Raw genomic sequence first — 20,021 nt, 5'->3', positions numbered from 1 at the left:
ATACCAGGGCATGTAATACAACATAACAAATATGTTGCTTGGAAAATACTGGTAACAATTAACTAGATAACAAAAAGTATGAGCAATGTATTGTATTTTACCTGTCTCCTTTTAGGGTGGTGGGTAAACCTGGCATCCCTATTGGACCCATGAAGTTCAAAGAGGTTACTGCCGATGGCGCCACACTGAAGTGGGCCGTTCCCAAGGACGACGGTGGCTCAGAGATCACCAACTATGTCCTGGAAAAGAGAGACTCCGTTACCAATATGTGGGTGACTGTGTCCTCCTCTGTGGAGACCAACTCCATGAGAGTGACCGGTCTCCATGAAGGCACAGAGTACATCTTCAGAGTCTGTGCTGAGAACAAATATGGGTTTGGAGAAGGACTCAAGTCTGAGCCCATTGTTGCTAAACATCCATTCAGTGAGTTACCATCACATGCAATATATTGAATATGCTAAGGATGTTAAAGTGTTGAATTTTAGTTTTTTCTGACTGTTGTATTTTCACTGTTTTTCCACAGACGTTCCTGATGCTCCTCCTCCTCCTCAGGTCATGAGCATGCGTCACAACTCAGCTTACCTGGCCTGGTCTGACCCCAGGAAGACAGGAGGATCTCCCATCACAGGTAGAGTCATCTTGAACACTATCTTGTAGTTACTCTATGTTACTTCTTGTATTATTTGACAAGCATTTTATCTTCACTATAAAACTTTAATTGATATTGATATGATCTGTGTGTGACATGTGAACTTATTATGGATTTTCTTCTACACCTTTGGTACTACATTCAGGTTACCATGTTGAGTTCAAAGAGAGGAACAGTATGTTATGGAAGAGGGCGAGCCCAGCTGCCTTAAAGATGAGGGAACACAAAGTCACCGGGTTTACTGAAGGCTTGGAGTACGAGTTCAGAGTCATGGCAATCAACCTGGCTGGCATTGGCAGACCGAGCGCTCCCACTGATCCACAGGTGGCCCTGGATCCCATTGGTGGGTGTAAAACTTCTAAAAGTGGCTTTCAAATATAATAAATTACAAATTATGCAAATGTATAAAACTGCATTCATTCTTATATCCATATCTTTAGATGCTCCTGGTAAACCTGATCTCATCAGCATCACTAGGAGCTCCGTGACACTCCAGTGGACGGAACCACAGTTCGATGGAGGCCACAGGCTGACTGGCTACATTGTTGAGAGGCGCGACCTACCGTCTAAGATCTGGGTCAAGGCCAATAATGTGAATGTTGTGGATCCTGCATTTACTGTCACCGAACTGCAGGAGGGCTGCAAATATGAGTTCAGGATCAGGGCGAAGAATGCAGCTGGTGCTCTTAGCCCACCTTCCGAGCAGACAGATACAATCATCTGCAGAGATGAATATGGTGAGATGATTGCATAAAACACTGTTAAAACCATCAGTGAGACAATGTTCCACTGAGGTAGAGGCTCTGTATACTGCTTGAATAATTAAATGGTTCCTATTTCCTCCAACAGCGGCGCCAACCATTACTATTGATGCTCAAGTGTTGGAGGGTCTGACTGTCCGAGCCGGAGATACCATTGTCATCACTGCCACAAGCATAGATGGCAAACCTGCTCCAACCTCATGCTGGTCAAAGGGAGGAAAGTACTTCAAACCCTCGGACCTTGTTCATATTGAGAACACTGCAACTTCCTCTACTCTGTCCGTCAAATATGCCAGCAGGAAGGACACAGGGGAATACATCATAACTGCCAGTAACCCCTTCGGTGTAAAGGAGGAAACTGTCAAGGTCAAAGTTCTGGATGTTCCTGGTACTCCTGGGCCTATTGAATGCACTGGTGTCTCTTCTGAAAAGGTCACTCTTACATGGGCATCTCCAAATGAGGATGGAGGCTCTCCTATCAAATATTACACCCTGGAGAAGAGGGAAACCAGCCGCCTGCTCTGGACTGTTCTGGAAGAAAAGGTCATTGACTGTCACTATGTAGCCACCAAGCTCATCCAGGGCAACGAGTATTTCTTCAGAGTCTCTGCTCTGAACCAGTATGGTGCTAGTGAGCCATCTCACTCTGAGGCCGTCAAGATGGTTGATAGATTCGGTATGAACAGTTTATATTCTTTACTGCTTCTTTCATTCTGAATTTGGGTTTATTAACCACTGGAAGAATACGTACAAGTAAGATTTATTCATGTGTTTCTTTTATCAAAACCTTTAGGGCCTCCTGGTCCACCATCCAAACCAGAGGTTGAGAAAGTGGATGGACATTCCGCCACTGTCACCTGGAGGAGACCAACTGAGGACGGCGGAAGTGATATCATAGGTTACTGTATTGAGAAGAAGGAGAAAAAGGCTATGAGATGGATCAGGGCCTCAAAGAAATCTATTGCCGAGCTGAGTTATGAAGTCACTGGTCTGACTGAAGGCCTGGAGTATGAGTTCCGTGTTTTTGCTGAGAACAAAGCTGGCTTTGGAGAGCCAAGTGAAACATCTATGCCTGTTAGAACAATAGTTGCTGTCTGTAAGTAAAAAAGTATTTCATCTGTAAACAAAACACTGGCCATAAAACACACATATTCAATTATTCAATTATGTTCAGATAATTAAATGAAGCCGTATTTACAGAATGTTGTATTCAGTTTTAAAAGACTAACCAATTATTTTATATTTGGTAGATTTGCCTGGACCTCCAGTCAATCCAAGAGTCACAGACACAACAAAGACCACTGCCACCCTGAACTGGGGAAAACCTCTCGATAACGGCGGTTGTGACATCACTGGATATGTAATTGAGCACAAAAAGGAAGGCTCAGAAGAATGGGTCAAGGATACCCCTTCATCTCTACTTAGAATAACCGAATTTGTTGTTCCCGAGCTGGAAACCGGTGTAAAATACCACTTTAGAATTAGTGCTGTGAATGCTAAGGGGGCAGGTGAACCTGCCAAAACTCAGGAACTGATGGAAATTGTGGAGCGTGCAGCTGAGCCAGATTTGGAGCTAGATATTGAGATGAGAAGAACCCTCGTCGTTAGGGCTGGCTGCTCCATCCGCCTCTTTGTGCCAATCAAGGGACGTCCTACACCAACAGTCAGCTGGACTAAGGAAGGTGGCCCTGTCCCACGTGCAGTCATTGACAGCACTGAATCATTTACAATGCTGATCATTCCTGAGAGTTCAAGGATTGATGCAGGCAAATATCAGCTTACTCTTGAAAACTCAAGTGGTAAGAAGAGTGCTGATATACATGTGAGAGTTCTGGATTCTCCTGGACCCCCACTAAATCTAAAACCAATCAAGATTGACAAAGACAGCATTACTCTCCAGTGGGAGATGCCTCTCATTGATGGTGGAGCCAAGATCACTAGCTATGTCATCGAGAAGAGAGAATCAACACGAAAGGCCTTTGCTACTGCTATTACAAATTGCCCACACACTTCAGTCAGGATCAGTGAACTGGGTGAAGGCTGTGAGTACTATTTCAGAGTATCTGCCGAGAACGAGTATGGTATTGGTGAACCAGTCGAAACTGCAGATCCAATCCGTGCATCCCAGGCACCAACTCCTCCAGAGAGTATTATCCCTACTGATATCACCAAGAGTTCTGTGAGCCTGGCATGGACTAAACCCAAGCACGATGGTGGAAGCAGAATTACAGGATATGTCCTGGAAGCCCAGAAGAAGGGAACTGATCAGTGGGCCCATGTAACAACAGCCAAGTGCATGGATTTCACAGTAAAAAATCTGAATGAGAATGAGGAGTACATTTTCCGAGTAATGGCTGTCAACCTGTCGGGCAGAAGCACCCCACGTGAGAGCAAACACATAGTTGTTAGGGATTCCACAATAGTGCCTGAGTTTGACCTGCGCGGCGTGTGTCATAAGACTGTTATTGCTAAAGCTGGAGATGAAATCAAAGTAGAAATCCCAGTTATGGGACGTCCTAGACCTACTGTCTCTTGGCAGAAGGATGGTGCAGCCCTGAAGCTCACACAGAGAACCAATGTGGAAACCACTTCTGCTACTGTTATCCTTAGCATCAATGAATGCAATAGAGCAGACAGTGGTGTATACACCATGACAGGAAAGAACATTGTTGGTTCTGTGACAGATAACATCACTGTGAAAGTACATGATGTACCTGGGCCACCCAAGGGACCAGTTAACATTGTGGAAATATCCCGTACAAATTGCATATTTGCATGGGACCCTCCTGAGAATGACGGAGGTGTTCCAATTAATAATTATGTGGTTGAGATCAGAGATACAACTTCCCAAACGTGGACAGAGCTGTCTTCTACTATCATCCGTACCATGTTCAAAGCCATTCGGTTAACCACTGGTTCAGAATACCAGTTCAGGGTAAAGGCTAAGAACAGATACGGTGTTGGACCTCCCATCACATCAGAGGCTGTGGTGGCAGCTTATCCATTTAAAGCCCCAGGACCTCCTGGTACTCCAAATGTTGTTGCATTCACCAAGGACTCTATAACAATAGGCTGGAATGAGCCTGTGTCTGATGGTGGAAATGAGGTCATTGGTTATCATGTTGAAAGGAAAGAAAGAAGCAGCATTACATGGCAAAAGATCACCAAGAGTATTGTGAAAGGAAACATCTTTAAATCAACCGGGCTTGAAGCTGGAGGAGCCTATGAATTCCGTGTCATGGCTGAAAACATGGCAGGCATTGGTAAGCCCAGCAAGGCCTCCGAAGCAATACTGGCCTTGGACCCAGTAGACCCACCAGGCCAACCTCTACCAATATTTGTCAATAAAAATGTCATCACTATTCAGTGGACAAAGCCTGAGTATGATGGTGGATTCAAAATCACTGGCTACACAGTGGAGAAGAGAGAACTGCCGACTGGTCGCTGGAGCCGAGCCAATTTCACCAACATCATTGAGACGGCATTCACTGTCAGTGGACTGACTCAAGATGCGTCCTACGGGTTCCGTGTCATAGCCAGAAACTCCGCAGGAGCAGTTAGCATTCCATCTGAGCCTTCAGACCCAATCATGTGCACAGATGACATAATTGAGCCACGCATTATGGTTGATGCCATCTTCAAAGACGTTGTTCCCCTGAAGGCAGGAGAGTCCTTCAAGCTTGATGCTGACATAGCTGGTCAGCCAACACCATCTATGGTTTGGACCAAGAATGGAAAAGAGGTTGAGAACACAATGAAACTGGGCGTTAAGTTCACTGAACTGACAACCACGCTGACCAACAAGGACTCTATCAGATCAGATGGTGGAGAATTTGTTTTGACTGCCACTAATGTTGGTGGATTTGCAAAGCACATATTTAATGTTAAAGTGCTTGACAGACCAGGGCCACCTGTTGGACCTCTTAAGGTAACTGATGTCACAGCTGATAACTGCGTACTGACCTGGGCTCCACCTGCAGATGATGGTGGTGCCAGGATTGAAGGATATGTGATCGAAAAGCGTGAGTCAAGCAGACTGGTTTGGACTAATGTGGCTTCAGACCTGAAAGTAACACAACATACGGTGACGAAGCTGCTCAAAGGGAATGAATACATCTTCAGAGTTATGGCAGTGAACAAATACGGAGTTGGCGAGTCTCTTGATTCAGAATCCACTGTTGCAGACAACCCATATGTGGTTCCAGATCCTCCAGAGAATCCTGAGGTGACAGCTATCACTAAAGATTCAATGGTTGTTATGTGGCAAGCTCCCAAGAGTGATGGCGGAACTCCCATCACTAACTACAATATTGAAAGGAAAGACAAAATAGGCCTTCGCTGGGTCAAATGCAACAAGAGGAAGGTCAAAGATCTTCAGTTCAGGGCAGGGGGCCTTGTTGTCGGACATGAATATAAATTCAGAATAATTGCAGAGAATGCTGCTGGAGTTAGCACACACAGTGTCTCCAGTCCATTTTACAAGGCAACGGATGCACTCTACATACCAGGGCCTCCATGCAACCCTAGAATCCTGGACACAACCAGGTCCTCAATTACTGTTGCCTGGAACAAACCTGTATACGATGGAGGCTCTGACATCACTGGCTACATAGTAGAAACCTGCATCCCATCTGAAAAGGAGGAGGAGGAGGAATGGACCATTGTGACACCCAAAGAAGGTCTCCTAGCCACCTCATTCACCATTATTAACCTGAAAGAGAACCAGGAGTACAAGATCAACGTTTCTGCTCTCAACAGTGAAGGAATTGGAGAGGCAGCATCTGTACCTGACAATGCCAAGGCAGAGGACAGGCTCCTTCCACCTGAAATTAATTTGGATGCTGATCTTCGCAAAGTTGTCAGTCTTAGAGCTTGCTGCTCTCTCCGACTCTTTGTGCCTATCAGAGGCAGACCGTGTCCTGAAGCTAAATGGACCAAAGGAGATGGTGAGGCTATTGAGAGGGCAACCATTGACAGCACAACATCATATACATCACTTGTAATTGAAAATGTCAACAGATTTGACAGTGGAAAATATAATCTTACAGTTGAAAACAGTTCTGGCTCCAAGACAGTTACAGTCCAAGTCAGGGTGCTTGATACACCCAGTGCCCCACAGAACCTGAAGATTACTGCTGTAACAAAAGAAGCTGTCTCTCTGACTTGGGATCCACCAGTGAATGATGGAGGAGTAAAGATTAAGAACTATATTGTTGAAAAACGTGAGTCCACAAGGAAAGCATATGCCACAGTCAATGCTCTCTGCCACCATACCACCTTCACAGTTGACCACCTCCTGGAAGGATGCAACTATTACTTTAGAGTTCTGGCTGAGAATGAATATGGCGTTGGTCTACCCATTGAGACCGGTGAATCAGTTAAAGTGTCTGAAAAACCACAGCCACCTCGCAAAGTCTCTCTTAAGGATGTTACCAAAAATAGTGTGACTCTCTCTTGGGAGAAGCCAGAGCAGGACGGTGGCAGCAGAATAGGCTGTTATGTTGTTGAGATCCAGCCTAAGGGTGTTGACAAGTGGACCCAGGCTGTGATTGTAAAGGAAACAGAAGCTACAATTAGTGGACTCAATGCAGGTGAAGAATACATGTTCCGTGTAGCAGCAAGAAATGAGAAGGGTACAAGTGACCCACGTCAAATTGGAGTGCCTGTGATTGTCAAAGATCTTGTGATTGCACCTGTTGCCAAAATGTTGTTCAACACATTTAGTGTGTTGGCAGGAGAAGACCTGACAGTGGATGTTCCATATGTTGCACGTCCCAAAGCAGCTATATCCTGGGTAAAGAACGGTCAGCCTATGAAGAGAACTACCAGAGTCAACTTTAGTTCAACAGACACGTTGCTGAACCTCAAAATAAAAGAGGCTACCAAAGATGACATCGGACAGTACCTCATTACTATTAGCAACACAGCAGGAGAGACAACTGCAATCATTGGCATTGTTGTTCTTGACAAACCCGGCCAGCCAGGTGGTCCAGTTCAGGTAGAGGAGGTCACTTCTGACAGTGTAACTATCTCCTGGAACCCACCAGAATATGATGGTGGTTGCACCATCAAAAACTACATTGTGGAAAAGAGAGACACATCCACAACTAACTGGATGGTTGTTTCTCCTAACCTTGCACGGACAAAAATCAAGGCAAGCCGATTGAAGACTGGCTCTGAGTACCAGTTTAGAATCACAGCAGAAAACAGATATGGAAAAGGCCCAACTCTTCAGTCAGATAGTATTGTTGCACAATATCCATACAAGCTCCCAGGGCCCCCAGGAACACCATCCATTGCAGCCTGGACCAAGGACAGCATGGTTGTGATCTGGAACGAACCTGTGATCGATGGCGGAAGCTCTATCTTGGGCTATCATCTAGAGCGAAAAGAGAGGAACAGCATTATGTGGGTCAAACTCAACAAGTCTATTATTACTGACCAAACCTTCAAGACCAGTGGTTTGGAAGCAGGGATGGAGTATGAATACAGAGTTTATGCTGAAAACATTGTTGGAATAGGCAAAGTTAGCAAAGTGTCCGAGGGTCATATTGCTAGAGATCCTTGTGATCCTCCTGGCACCCCAGAGGCAACAAAGATCGCCAAAGACTCTTTGACCATTGTTTGGACCAAGCCGGAGTATGATGGAGGTGCAAAGGTTACAGGCTACATTGTGGAAAAGAAAGAGTTACCTGAAGGTCGTTGGCAGAAGGCTAACTTTACGAACATCATTGAGACAGAATATGTTGCAACTGGACTTCTACAGGACAATCAGTATGAGTTCCGTGTCATTGCCAGAAATGCCGCCGGGGTTTATAGTTTGCCCTCTTACAGCACTGGCCCTATCACTGCAAGGGATGAGATTGAACCACCGGGTATCAGCATTGACCCAGAGTACACACAGATCATTATGGTTAACGCAGGAGAAAACTTCAAGATTGATGCAGATGTTCACGGCAAACCACTACCCTCTATCCACTGGATGAAGGGAGATCAGGAATTGGGCAACACTATTCTTAGAGAAATTAAGAACACAACCACTAAGGCTTATATATCTGTCAAGGAAGCAAAACTTTCAGATGGAGGCCAATACACGCTGCTATTGAAAAATCCAGGAGGTGAAAAGGCTGTGCAGGTCAATGTGGTTGTTCTAGATAAACCTGGAGAACCTCAAGGACCTCTTGTTGTTACAGGGATATCCAAAGACCGATGCTGCCTTGCATGGAAACCACCAATGCAAGATGGTGGTAGCAAGATCTCTCACTACTTGGTGGAGAGGAGAGAGACAAGCAGATTAGTCTGGACTGTTGTAGACCCCAAGGTAGAAAATATTTGTCTTAGGGTCACTAAGCTCTTGGAAGGAAATGAGTACATCTTCAGAGTCCGTGCTGTCAACCAGTTTGGAGTGGGTGCACCACTTGGTTCTTCTGCTGCCATAATCAAAGATCCTTATTTACCCCCGGGGTCTCCCAGGAGCTTAGAACTTTCGGATATTAAGAAAGATTCAATGATGCTCACTTGGGAGGCTCCCTCTGAAGATGGGGGCAGTCCTATCACTGGATACATAATTGAGAAACATGACAAAGAAGGAGTACGATGGACCAGATGCAACAGACAAAGAGTCACTGACTTGTCTTTCAAGCCGACCGGACTCCTGGAAAACCACAGTTATGAATTCAGAGTTGTTGCTGAGAATGCTGTTGGTGTTGGTGAGCCAAGCTCCCCGACAGTATTCTACAAAGCTCTTGATCCCATTTTCAGGCCTGGCCCACCACACAATCCAAGAGTTACTGACACAACTAAAACATCAGTTTTCCTGTCATGGGGTAAGCCTGTCTGTGATGGAGGCTGTGAGATTCAGGGATACATTGTTGAGTGCTGCACTACTACAATACCAACAGTGCCAGATGAGGCATCTGCTGAAACCCAAGCTGCAGAGGCACCTGCCACAGATGCACCTGCTGAGGACTGGACAATGTGCACACCACCAACCGGTGTCAAGAAGACCACATTTGAAGTTGCAAACCTGAAAGAAAACCAGGCCTACAAGCTTAGAGTGTGTGCCATAAACAAAGTTGGAGTTGGTGAGCATGCTGATGTCTCTGGAGCTGTTGTTGCCCTCGACAGGACAGAAGAGCCAGACCTTGACATTGACCCAGAAATGAGGAAGATTGTAATTATTAAAGCTGGAGCTTCCCTTAGGCTGTTTATCCCCATTAAGGGAAGGCCAACTCCTACCATCACGTGGGATAAGGATGAAGCTGCCCTTAAAGAGACTGCTCAGCTTGAGGTGACCAGCAGTTACTCATCCCTTGTAATTGATAACATGAGCAGAACTGACAGTGGAAAATACACAGTCACTGCCGCAAACGCCAGTGGAACCAAGTCCGCATTTGTTGTTGTCCGTGTTCTCGACACACCTAGTGCTCCTGTTAACCTGAAAGTGATAGAAATTACAAATCAATCAGTGACACTGGCATGGGCACCACCTATGTTGGATGGTGGGTCCAAGATCAAGAACTACATTGTTGAAAAGAGAGAAAGCACACGCAAGACATTTTCAGCTGTTGCAACAAATTGTCATGCTCTTGCATGGAAGATTGAGCCACTCCAGGAAGGTTGTAGTTACTTCTTCCGTGTCATTGCTGAGAATGCACATGGTGTTGGCCTGCCTGCAGCCACTGCAGACGCTCTTAAGGTGTCAGAGGTGCCACAGTCACCAAAGACCTTGAATGTTACCGACCAAACCAAAACAAGCATCTCTTTGGCTTGGGAGAAGCCCGAGTATGATGGTGGTAGCAGAGTCATCCAGTACCTGCTCGAGGTGCAACTTAAGGGCCAGGAGAAATGGTCTGGTGTTAACACTTTTAAGACAATGGAGGCTACTGTTCCGAATCTCAACCCAGGGGAGGAGTATCTCTTCAGAGTTACTGCAATTAATGATAAGGGCAAGAGTGACCCCAAAGTCCTTGCGGGTCCAGTCATGACAAAGGATTTGGTGTTTGAGCCTGATGTTCGTCCCGCATTCAGCAGCTATAGTGTCCATATTGGCAAAGACATGAAGATTGAAATTCCTATCTTTGGACGTCCTAAACCAACAGTCACATGGACTAAAGATGGAGCTCCTATGAAGGTCACCACCAGAGTCAATACTCTCAATACACCCACAGATACAACACTTAGCATTAAGGAGGCTGCAGGTGATGATGGTGGCATGTACAGTATAAATGTTGCTAACTCAGCTGGAAAGAAAGACACAACTGTTGAAGTCATTGTACTTGACAAACCTGGCCCTCCATCCGGCCCTGTAAGGTTCGATGAAATCACAACACAGAGTATCACTATTTCATGGGACCCACCTAAACACAATGGTGGCTGCCAGATTTCAAACTACATTGTGCAAAAGAGAGATACTACTACTCCAACATGGGAAAACGTCAGCATCAACTATGCCAGAACCTCCATTAAAGTGCCTAGACTGAAGACAGGAGCAGAGTACCAGTTCAGGATCATTGCTCAAAACCGCTATGGCAAGAGTCATGGCCTGGATTCATCTGCTGTGGTCGCTCAATACCCATACAGAGAGCCAGGCCCGCCAGGCACTCCCTTCATTTCCTCTCTTTCGAGGGACCACCACGTTGTTGAGTGGCATGAGCCTGTCACAGATGGAGGCAGCACTGTTCTTGGCTATCATCTTGAAAGAAAAGAGAGGAATAGTATTCTCTGGATCAAGATCAACAAGACACTAATTCACGATACGATCTTCAAGAGTCATCCATTGGAGGAAGGTGTTGAGTATGAATACAGAGTTTATGCTGAAAATATTGTGGGTATTGGCAGGTGTAGTAAGATCTCAGAGGGCTCTATTGCCCGTGACCCATGTGATCCACCTGGTACACCAGAGGCCTTCCATGTCACCAAAGATACCATTGTCATTCAGTGGACTAAGCCTGAATATGATGGTGGCAGTAATATAACTGGCTATACTGTGGAGAAGCGGGACCTGCCAGAGGGAAGGTGGGGCAGGGCAAACTTCACTAATGTGATTGAGACACAGTTTACCGTGACAGGACTGACTGAAAATGCTCAGTATGACTTCAGAGTCATCGCTAAAAATGCTGTTGGCACCATCAGCAAGCCGTCCTACAACAGTGGACCAATCACTGCAAGTGACAAACTGGAGGCACCCAAGTTCTCCATTGACCCTGCATTCACCAAGACCATTATAATCAATGCTGGAGAGACATTCAAGCTTGATGCAGATGTCCGAGGAAAGCCACTGCCTACAATCCAGTGGTACAAGGATGAAAAACCAATTGAGAATACGCTCCGACTCGAGATTAAAAACACAGAAAACCATGCGATGATCCTCATCAAGGACGCCATAAGGATTGATGGTGGAATGTACACGCTCCAACTGACAAATGAGGCTGGCAGTGAGACTGTGCCATTTAAGGTTGTGGTCCTGGATAGACCTAGCCAATGTGAGGGACCCCTTCACATCACTGGAGTAGCTGAAAATAGATGCACACTGGTATGGCGTGCCCCTCTTCATGATGGAGGTAGTCCTATTAAACATTACATCATTGAGAGAAGAGAAACCAGCCGTCTAGCTTGGACTGTAGTTTCTAACATCTGTGAGACCACATCCTATAAAGTCACCAAATTACTGGAAGGTAATGAGTACATGTTCCGTGTTATGGCTGTTAACAGTTACGGTATCAGTGAGCCACTTGGATCTGGTGGAGTGATTATGAGGACACCATTTGTTCCTCCTGGTCCACCTCACATTGAGGATGTATCAAACATTGCTCGTGATGGCATGACCATTAGTTGGTCTGCCCCTGAGAGTGATGGAGGCAGTGAGATTACCAATTACTTAATCGAAAAGAAGGACAGAAGTGGAATCAAATGGACCAGATGCAATAGGCAGAAGGTCGCGGACCTCTCCTTCAGAGTTACAGGATTAACCACAGGCCACGAGTATGAATTCAGAGTAGCAGCAGAGAATATTGTTGGAATGGGAGAACCAAGCCTTCCAAGTTCAAACTACAAGGCCTGTGATCCCAAGTACAAACCTGGAGCCCCCGCATATGTGAATGTAATTGACTCCACAAAGAGTTCCTTAACAGTGTCATGGGGTAAGCCTCTGGCTGATGGTGGCAGTGCCATTCAAGGATACATTGTTGAAGTTTGCAAGGCTGAGCAGGAAGAATGGGCCATGGTTACTCCTCCCACTGGCCTACGTGTCAACAAATTTGAAATTACCAAACTTACTGAGGGTCAGGAATACAAGATACAGGTGTGTGCTCTGAACAAACTAGGAGTTGGTGAACCAGCAGTGCTCTCTGGAACAGCAAAGCCAGAGGAAAGAGTGGACCCACCAGAAATCCGCTTGGACTCTGAGCTGAGGAAGGGCATCACTGTGAAAGCCGGTGGATCTGTTAGAATCCATATTCCATTTAAGGGCAGGCCAACACCTGAGATTAGGTGGACTAAGGATGAGGGAGCCCTGACTGACAAAGCAGTGCTGGAGAAGGCTCCAAACTTCACACAGCTGTCCATTGACTCGTGTGACAGGAGTGATTCAGGAAAATACAGCCTCAGTCTGACCAACAGCAGTGGCTCTGTGTCTGAGTTTGTTGTCGTCAAAGTCCTGGATACACCTGGAGCCCCACAGAATCTTGTGGTTAAAGATGTGAAAAAGGACTCTGTCACTCTTGTATGGGATGTTCCACTGATTGATGGGGGTTCCAAAACTAAGAACTATGTCATTGACAAACGTGAATCAACCAAAAAAGCGTATTCAAATGTGTCCGCTAAATGCACCAAGACAACATTCAAAGTTGAGAACCTAATTGAAGGTGCTATGTATTACTTCAGAATCATGGCTGAGAATGACTATGGGGTCGGCCAAGCTGTTGAAACAAAGCAAGCTTCCAAAGCCTCTGAGGTCCCACAACCTGTTCGAAAAGTCTTCCTCACTGATGTCACCAAGGCCAGTGCCTCACTGGCCTGGGAGAAACCAGAGCATGATGGAGGCAGTAGAATTGGTGGCTACCTAATTGAGATGCAGCCTAAGGGTACAGATAAATGGGGAGTTGCAACAAATACAAAGACATGCGAGGGCACTGCCAAAGGACTCACAGCTGGGACAGCATACCTATTCCGTATTATTGCTTACAATGAGAAGGGTAAGAGTGAACCAGTGGCACTTGCTGCACCTGTTATTGCCAGTGACATGACTGTGGAGCCAAGCATTAAGATGCAATTCAACACTTACAGTGTTTTGTCTGGAAAAGACCTGAAGTTGGAATTCCCTGTGCTTGGCAGGCCCAAACCTAGAGTCACCTGGACCAAGGATGGTGAGCCTTTAAAGGTGACATCCAGAATCAATGTGGTAAACACTCCAGCAACAACAGCAATTCAGATTACTGAGGCATGCAAAGATGACTTAGGAAAATACTCCATTACAGCGACCAATGCTGCTGGTACAATCACTGAGGATGTGGCTGTCATTATCCTTGACAAGCCCGGTGCACCAACAGGTCCAATCAAGATTGTTGAAGTGAGCAACACCTTTGTCCATCTTGCCTGGGAGCCCCCAGTTTACACAGGTGGATGCCAAGTGAAGAACTATATTGTAGAGAAGAGAGATACGACCACCACAACATGGCAGTCAGTCACCACACAGCTTGCTAGAACCGCCCTCAAAGTCACCAAGCTGAAGACTGGTGCTGAATACCAGTTCAGAATTATAGCTGAAAACAGATATGGAAAAGGTGCTTCCCTGGACTCCAAGTCCATTGTCGTACAATATCCATACAAAACACCAGGGCCTCCTGGAACACCAAATGTCCAATCCGCCACAAAGGAAATGATGATCATTGAATGGAATGAGCCAGTCAATGATGGTGGAAGTTCAGTCATTGGTTACCATCTGGAAAGCAAAGAGAGAAACAGCATCCTGTGGAACAAACTGAACAAGACTCTCATCACTGATACTCAGTTCAAGATCTGTAACCTCGAGGAGGGTATAGGATACGAATTCAGAGTTTATGGTGAAAACATTGTTGGTATTGGTAGATGCAGTAAAGTGTCAGAGTCCTATGTGGCTCGTGACCCATGTGATCCTCCAGGTGCTCCGGAAGCTGTTTCTATTTGTAAGAATCTGATCAAGATTCAGTGGACCAAACCTCAGTACGATGGTGGCAGCAAAGTAAATGGATATATTGTGGAAAGGAAAGATGTTTCCTCCCCCGATGGACGCTGGGTCAGATCTAACTTCACTAATATAATTGAGACAGAGTATACCACCACTGGTCTGACAGAGAAGGAGCAATATGAATTTAGAGTTATTGCAAGAAATGCAGCAGGAGTCTTCAGTGAACCATCCGACAGCTCTGGTCCTATTACTGCTACTGATGAAATTGAACCACCAACGGCCTCAATGGATCCCAAATACAAGGATGTCATTATTGTTAATGCTGGAGAACACTTGGTTCTTGATGCAGACATTCATGGAAAACCACTTCCAGATGTTGCCTGGCTAAAAGAGGGCAAGGAAATGGATAAAGCCCTGCGCATTGAACTGAAAACTACACAGAAGCGTGCAGCCATGACCATTAAGGATGTAACCAAGCTTGACAGTGGTCACTATGACCTTGTGCTCAAAAATCTAGGTGGTACCAAAACCTTCCCTATCACTGTCAAAGTTCTTGATAAACCAGGTCCACCCACTGGACCCATGAAAGTGACAGGGGTCCTGGCTGACAGGTGTATCCTTTCCTGGTCTGAGCCAGCTCTGGATGGTGGGGCCAGTGTCATTCACTACGTCTTGGAGAAGAGGGAGACTAGCAGGTTGTCATGGACAGTGGCTGCACCAAATATCAAGGGTCTGTACCATAAAGTAACAAATTTGCTCCCTGGAAATGAATACATCTTCAGAGTCAGAGCAGTGAACAAATATGGTATTGGTGATTGTCTGGAAAGTGAACCCACAATTGCATGCAATCCGTACAAGCCACCCAGTGCCCCTGGAACTCCCGAAGCCAGTCAGATCACAAAGGACTCCATGGTTCTCTCATGGACCACCCCCGAACAGAATGGTGGAGCTGATATTGAAGGCTACCACCTTGAAAAACGTGACAAAGATAGTGTAAGGTGGACAAAATGCAACAGACAAAAGCTGACGGACACCCACTTCAAGGTCACAGGTCTGATGACGGATCACTTCTATGAGTACCATGTTGCTGCTGAAAATCAGGCTGGAATAGGTGACCTCAGTGAACTGTCCCTCTCCTACAGAGCATGTGATGCTACAACACCCCCTGCGCCTCCACACCATCCTAAAGTGACAGACTACACTAAGTCTTCCGTGTCTTTGTCATGGGGGAAACCTGACTTTGATGGAGGCGCATACATCAAGGGCTACCTTGTTGAAATGAGGGAGTATACACCAGTACCTGAATCAACAGAGGAGGCAGAAGTAGCACCAGCAGTAGAGGCACCAACTGAAAAAGAATGGACTATTTGCACTCCACCCACTGGTATTCAAGCCACTAAACTCACCATCACAGACCTGAAGGAGGGTGGAGAGTACCAGTTCCGTGTCTGTGCTATCAACTCTGAGGGTGTTGGGGAGGCTGCTAATGTCAGTGGCACTGTGCTTACATCTGATAGAGTGGAAGCACCAGAGATTGAGCTGGATGCTGCTCTCAGAAAAGTGGTATCTGTCCGTGCTGGTGGAACTCTGCGTCTGTTTGTCGCCATTAGAGGACGGCCTGAACCTGCGGTTAAATGGGAAAAAGTTGAGAGTACTCTCACAGAGCGTGCCGCAATCGACACAACCAGTTCTTACACGATGCTTGTCATTGACAACGTCAACCGCTTTGACAGTGGGAAATACTCGCTTTCCCTGGAGAACAGCAGCGGTACAAAATCAGCGTTTGTTGCAGTGAGGATTTTGGATTCACCAAGCGCACCACAAAACTTTGGTGTGAAGGAGCTCAAGAAGGATTCAGTGACTCTTGCCTGGGATACTCCACTCACTGATGGTGGATCTAAAATCACAAACTACATTGTAGAGAAGAGAGAGTCTGTCAGGAAGGCCTACACTACCGTAACCAGCAACTGCATAGCCAACTCATTTAAGATTGAGGAGCTACCTGAGGGTGGAACTTTCTACTTCAGAGTCTGTGCTGCTAATGAATATGGCCTAGGACAGATGGTTGAAACCAAAGAAATCAAAGTATCTGAGGTACCTCTGCCACCAAGCAAGGTTACCCTTGTAGATTTGACAAAGACCAGCGTATCATTGGCATGGAACAAACCTGCCCATGATGGTGGAAGCAAGGTGATGTGTTACAATGTAGAATTTATGCCCAAGAGTGGAGATAAATGGGGCACAGCCTGCACAGTCAAGGTGCCTGAAGCAAATATTCCTAATCTGACTCCTAATGAAGTCTATTTATTCAGAGTTGTTGCAATCAATGAGAAAGGAAAGAGTGAGCCGAAGGATCTGGGCTTGCCTGTGGTTGCAAAGGATGTTGCAATTGAGCCCTCAGTTAACTTACTTTTTACTACATACAGTGTGAAGGCTGGGGATGACCTCACTCTTGAGGTTCCTGTAAGAGGCAGGCCAAAGCCTGTTGTATCCTGGAAGAAAGATGGTCTTCCTTTAAAACAAACATCATCAGTCACCATCTTAAACACTGCAACCTCATCCAAAATACTCCTCAAAGAAGCTAGCAGAGAACACGTTGGCAAATATGCTATCACCCTGGCCAACACAGGAGGAACTGTCACCACAGATATTGCTGTAGTTGTCCTTGATAAACCAGGTCCACCCAATGGTATTAAGGTTGATGCTGTGACCTCAGACAGCATCACACTGTCCTGGTCCCCACCAGATTATGATGGTGGCTGCTCCATCAGTAACTATATTGTAGAGAAGAGAGACACAAACACACAAGAATGGCAAATGGTTGCAAGTAATGTTGCCAGAACAAGTTACAAGGCTGGCCGCCTCACACATGGTGCAGAATACCAATTCCGTATCTATGCTGTCAACCGTTATGGAAAGAGTACGTATCTGGATTCACCTGGAATTTTTGCGCAGTATAACTTCAAACAACCTGGACCTCCTTCCACGCCCATTGTTAAATTGGCCACCAAGTCCTACATGTTGGTGACCTGGAATGAGCCAGTCAATGATGGTGGAAGTTCTGTTCTGGGCTACCATCTGGAGAGAAAGGAGCGTTCCAGCATTCTGTGGACAAAGATGAACAGAGGAATGATTAAAGATACAGAATACAAAGTCAATGGAATTGAAGAGGGCATGATGTATGAATACCATGTTTATGCTGAAAATATTGCTGGCATTGGTAAATGTAGCAAAGCTTGTGAAGCTGTAGCAGCCAGAGATCCATGTGATCCCCCAGGCACACCTGTGGTCACTGCTGTTACCAGAACATCTGTCTCCCTTTCTTGGGAAAAACCAGGGTATGATGGGGGAGCAAAGGTTTCTGGCTACTCCATTGAACGCAGAGATCTTCCAGAAGGACGCTGGACAAGGTGCAACTTTACCAATGTGCCAGAGACCCACTATGATGTGACAGGCCTAACAGAAAATAGCCAGTATGACTTCCGTGTCATTGCTAAGAATGCGGCTGGATTGTTCAGTGAACCATCTGACAACACAGGTTCCATCACTGTCAAGGATGATGTGGATCCACCACGCATCATGATGGATGTAAAGTTTAGAGAGACAGTGTTAGTGAAAGCAGGTGAAACTCTGAAGATTAATGCTGACTTGGCCGGGCGTCCTGCTCCTGTCATCTCCTGGACGAAGGATGGCAAAGATATTGAGTTGAGAGCCAGAATCCAAGTAGTCTCTACAGATACCAGCACTTCTGTCATTGTTAAGGACTGCATCAGAACAGATTCTGGAAAGTATGCCCTGACTCTACAAAATATTGCCGGAAAAGTTACGATGCCAATAGACTGTGTAATTATTGATAAGCCCGGACCCTCAGCAGGACCGCTGCAGATTACAGGTCTCACAGCTGAGCAGTGCACCCTGTCATGGGGTCCTCCTCAGGAGATTGGTGGTGCTGATATCACACATTATATTGTTGAGAAGCGTGAGACCAGTCGCTTGGCATGGACACTGGTGAAGGAAGACATCTCAAAAACATACCTCAAAGTTACCGGATTGCTAAAGGGCAATGAATATGTCTTCAGGGTTTTGGCTGTCAACAAGCATGGACGTGGTGAGGCTCTGGAGAGTGATACTGTAAAGGTCACAGATCCATACACTTTTGCAACTGCCCCAGCTAATGTTGATGTCACAAACATAACTGGAGATTCAATGACCCTCACCTGGTGCAAGCCAGCCAGTGATGGAGGCAGTCCCATTACTGGATATGTAATTGAGCGACGCGAGAAGACAGGAATGCGTTGGGTCAGAGTGATCAGAGATCCAGTTGTTGAATGTACCAGTGTAGCAACCAAACTGCGCAAGGGTTGTGAGTATGACTTCAGAGTCTATACTGAAAATGCTGCTGGTCTGAGTCCTCCAAGTGAACCATCTGCAACATTTAGAGCAACTGATCCTCTGGTCGTTCCCTCACGCCCAACCAGGCCAAAACCTGTCAGTTCAACCAAGGAAACCGTGTCCATTGTCTGGAAACCACCAACAAATGATGGTGGTGCTCCCATCCTTGGATACAGTGTTGAATACAGAGAGTACATCCGCAAACCAGAGCCAGAGGTAGAGGTAGAGGAAGAAGAGGAAGAATATGAGGAGGAGGAAGACGAAGTACTTGAATCACCTGAAGAACTAGCAAGATGGGTTGAAGCTATCCCTCTTACTAAGAGCTTGGAATTCACAATCACAGGACTAAAGACTGACACAGAATACGAATTCTGTGTCAAGGCACTAAACAAAGTTGGCAGTAGTGTGCGCAGTCCATATTCAGATGCAGGTGTAGCAATGGACAGAACTGCAGAGCCATCATTTGATGTTGATATTGAGATGCGTAAAGTACTTAGTGTTAAGCATGGCACAGCATTTACTCTAAATGTTCCATTCAAGGGAAAACCTGTGCCATCAGTGGAATGGGCCAAGGAGGGTGTTGATCTTAAAGTCAGGGGAACCATTGAATCAACAGATTCTACCACTTCCCTGACCATTGAGAAGTCCAGCAGAAATGACTCCGGCGAGTACAGTGTCACAATAGAATCCCCACTGGGAAAAGCAACATTGCCTGTGGTTGTCAAGGTGCTTGACTCTCCTGGCCCCCCTGTCAATGTTAAAGTGTCAGCAGTTACTAGGGATTCAGCAACCCTCACTTGGGAAGCTCCAGAGAACGACGGTGGTGATGCAGTGAAGGTCTATCATGTTGAGAAACGTGAAGCCAGTAAGAAGGCCTGGGTGTCTGTGACCAGCAACTGCCGTGCACTGACTTACAAGGTGGAAGCCTTGCAGGAAGGAGCCATCTATTACCTGAGAATTATTGGAGAAAATGAGCATGGAGTCGGTGTCCCTCAGGAGGCCAAGGCTGGAACCAAGATTACAGGTAACATATGAACTTACTACCTAATAGCTT

General features: G+C 46.0%; 1 protein-coding gene across 1 annotated transcript in view; it reads left to right on the top strand.

Annotated features, from left to right (window-relative positions):
• The window catches only part of ttn.1 (titin, tandem duplicate 1), a 149,774-nt gene that overhangs the window by 104,154 nt on the left and 25,599 nt on the right, over positions 1–20,021 (top strand). The window contains 10 exon segments of the mRNA XM_053439232.1: positions 116–423; positions 524–628; positions 795–992; positions 1,090–1,386; positions 1,499–2,086; positions 2,204–2,506; positions 2,661–9,310; positions 9,377–15,863; positions 15,921–19,158; positions 19,261–19,991. Coding sequence (XP_053295207.1) covers positions 116–423; positions 524–628; positions 795–992; positions 1,090–1,386; positions 1,499–2,086; positions 2,204–2,506; positions 2,661–9,310; positions 9,377–15,863; positions 15,921–19,158; positions 19,261–19,991 — 18,905 coding nt within the window.

The sequence above is a fragment of the Pleuronectes platessa genome, chromosome 14, assembly GCF_947347685.1.
Source record: "Pleuronectes platessa chromosome 14, fPlePla1.1, whole genome shotgun sequence".
Lineage (NCBI taxonomy): Eukaryota > Metazoa > Chordata > Actinopteri > Pleuronectiformes > Pleuronectidae > Pleuronectes > Pleuronectes platessa.
The sequence above is the reverse complement of the archived record's forward strand: the minus strand, read 5'-3'. Positions and strand labels throughout refer to the sequence as shown.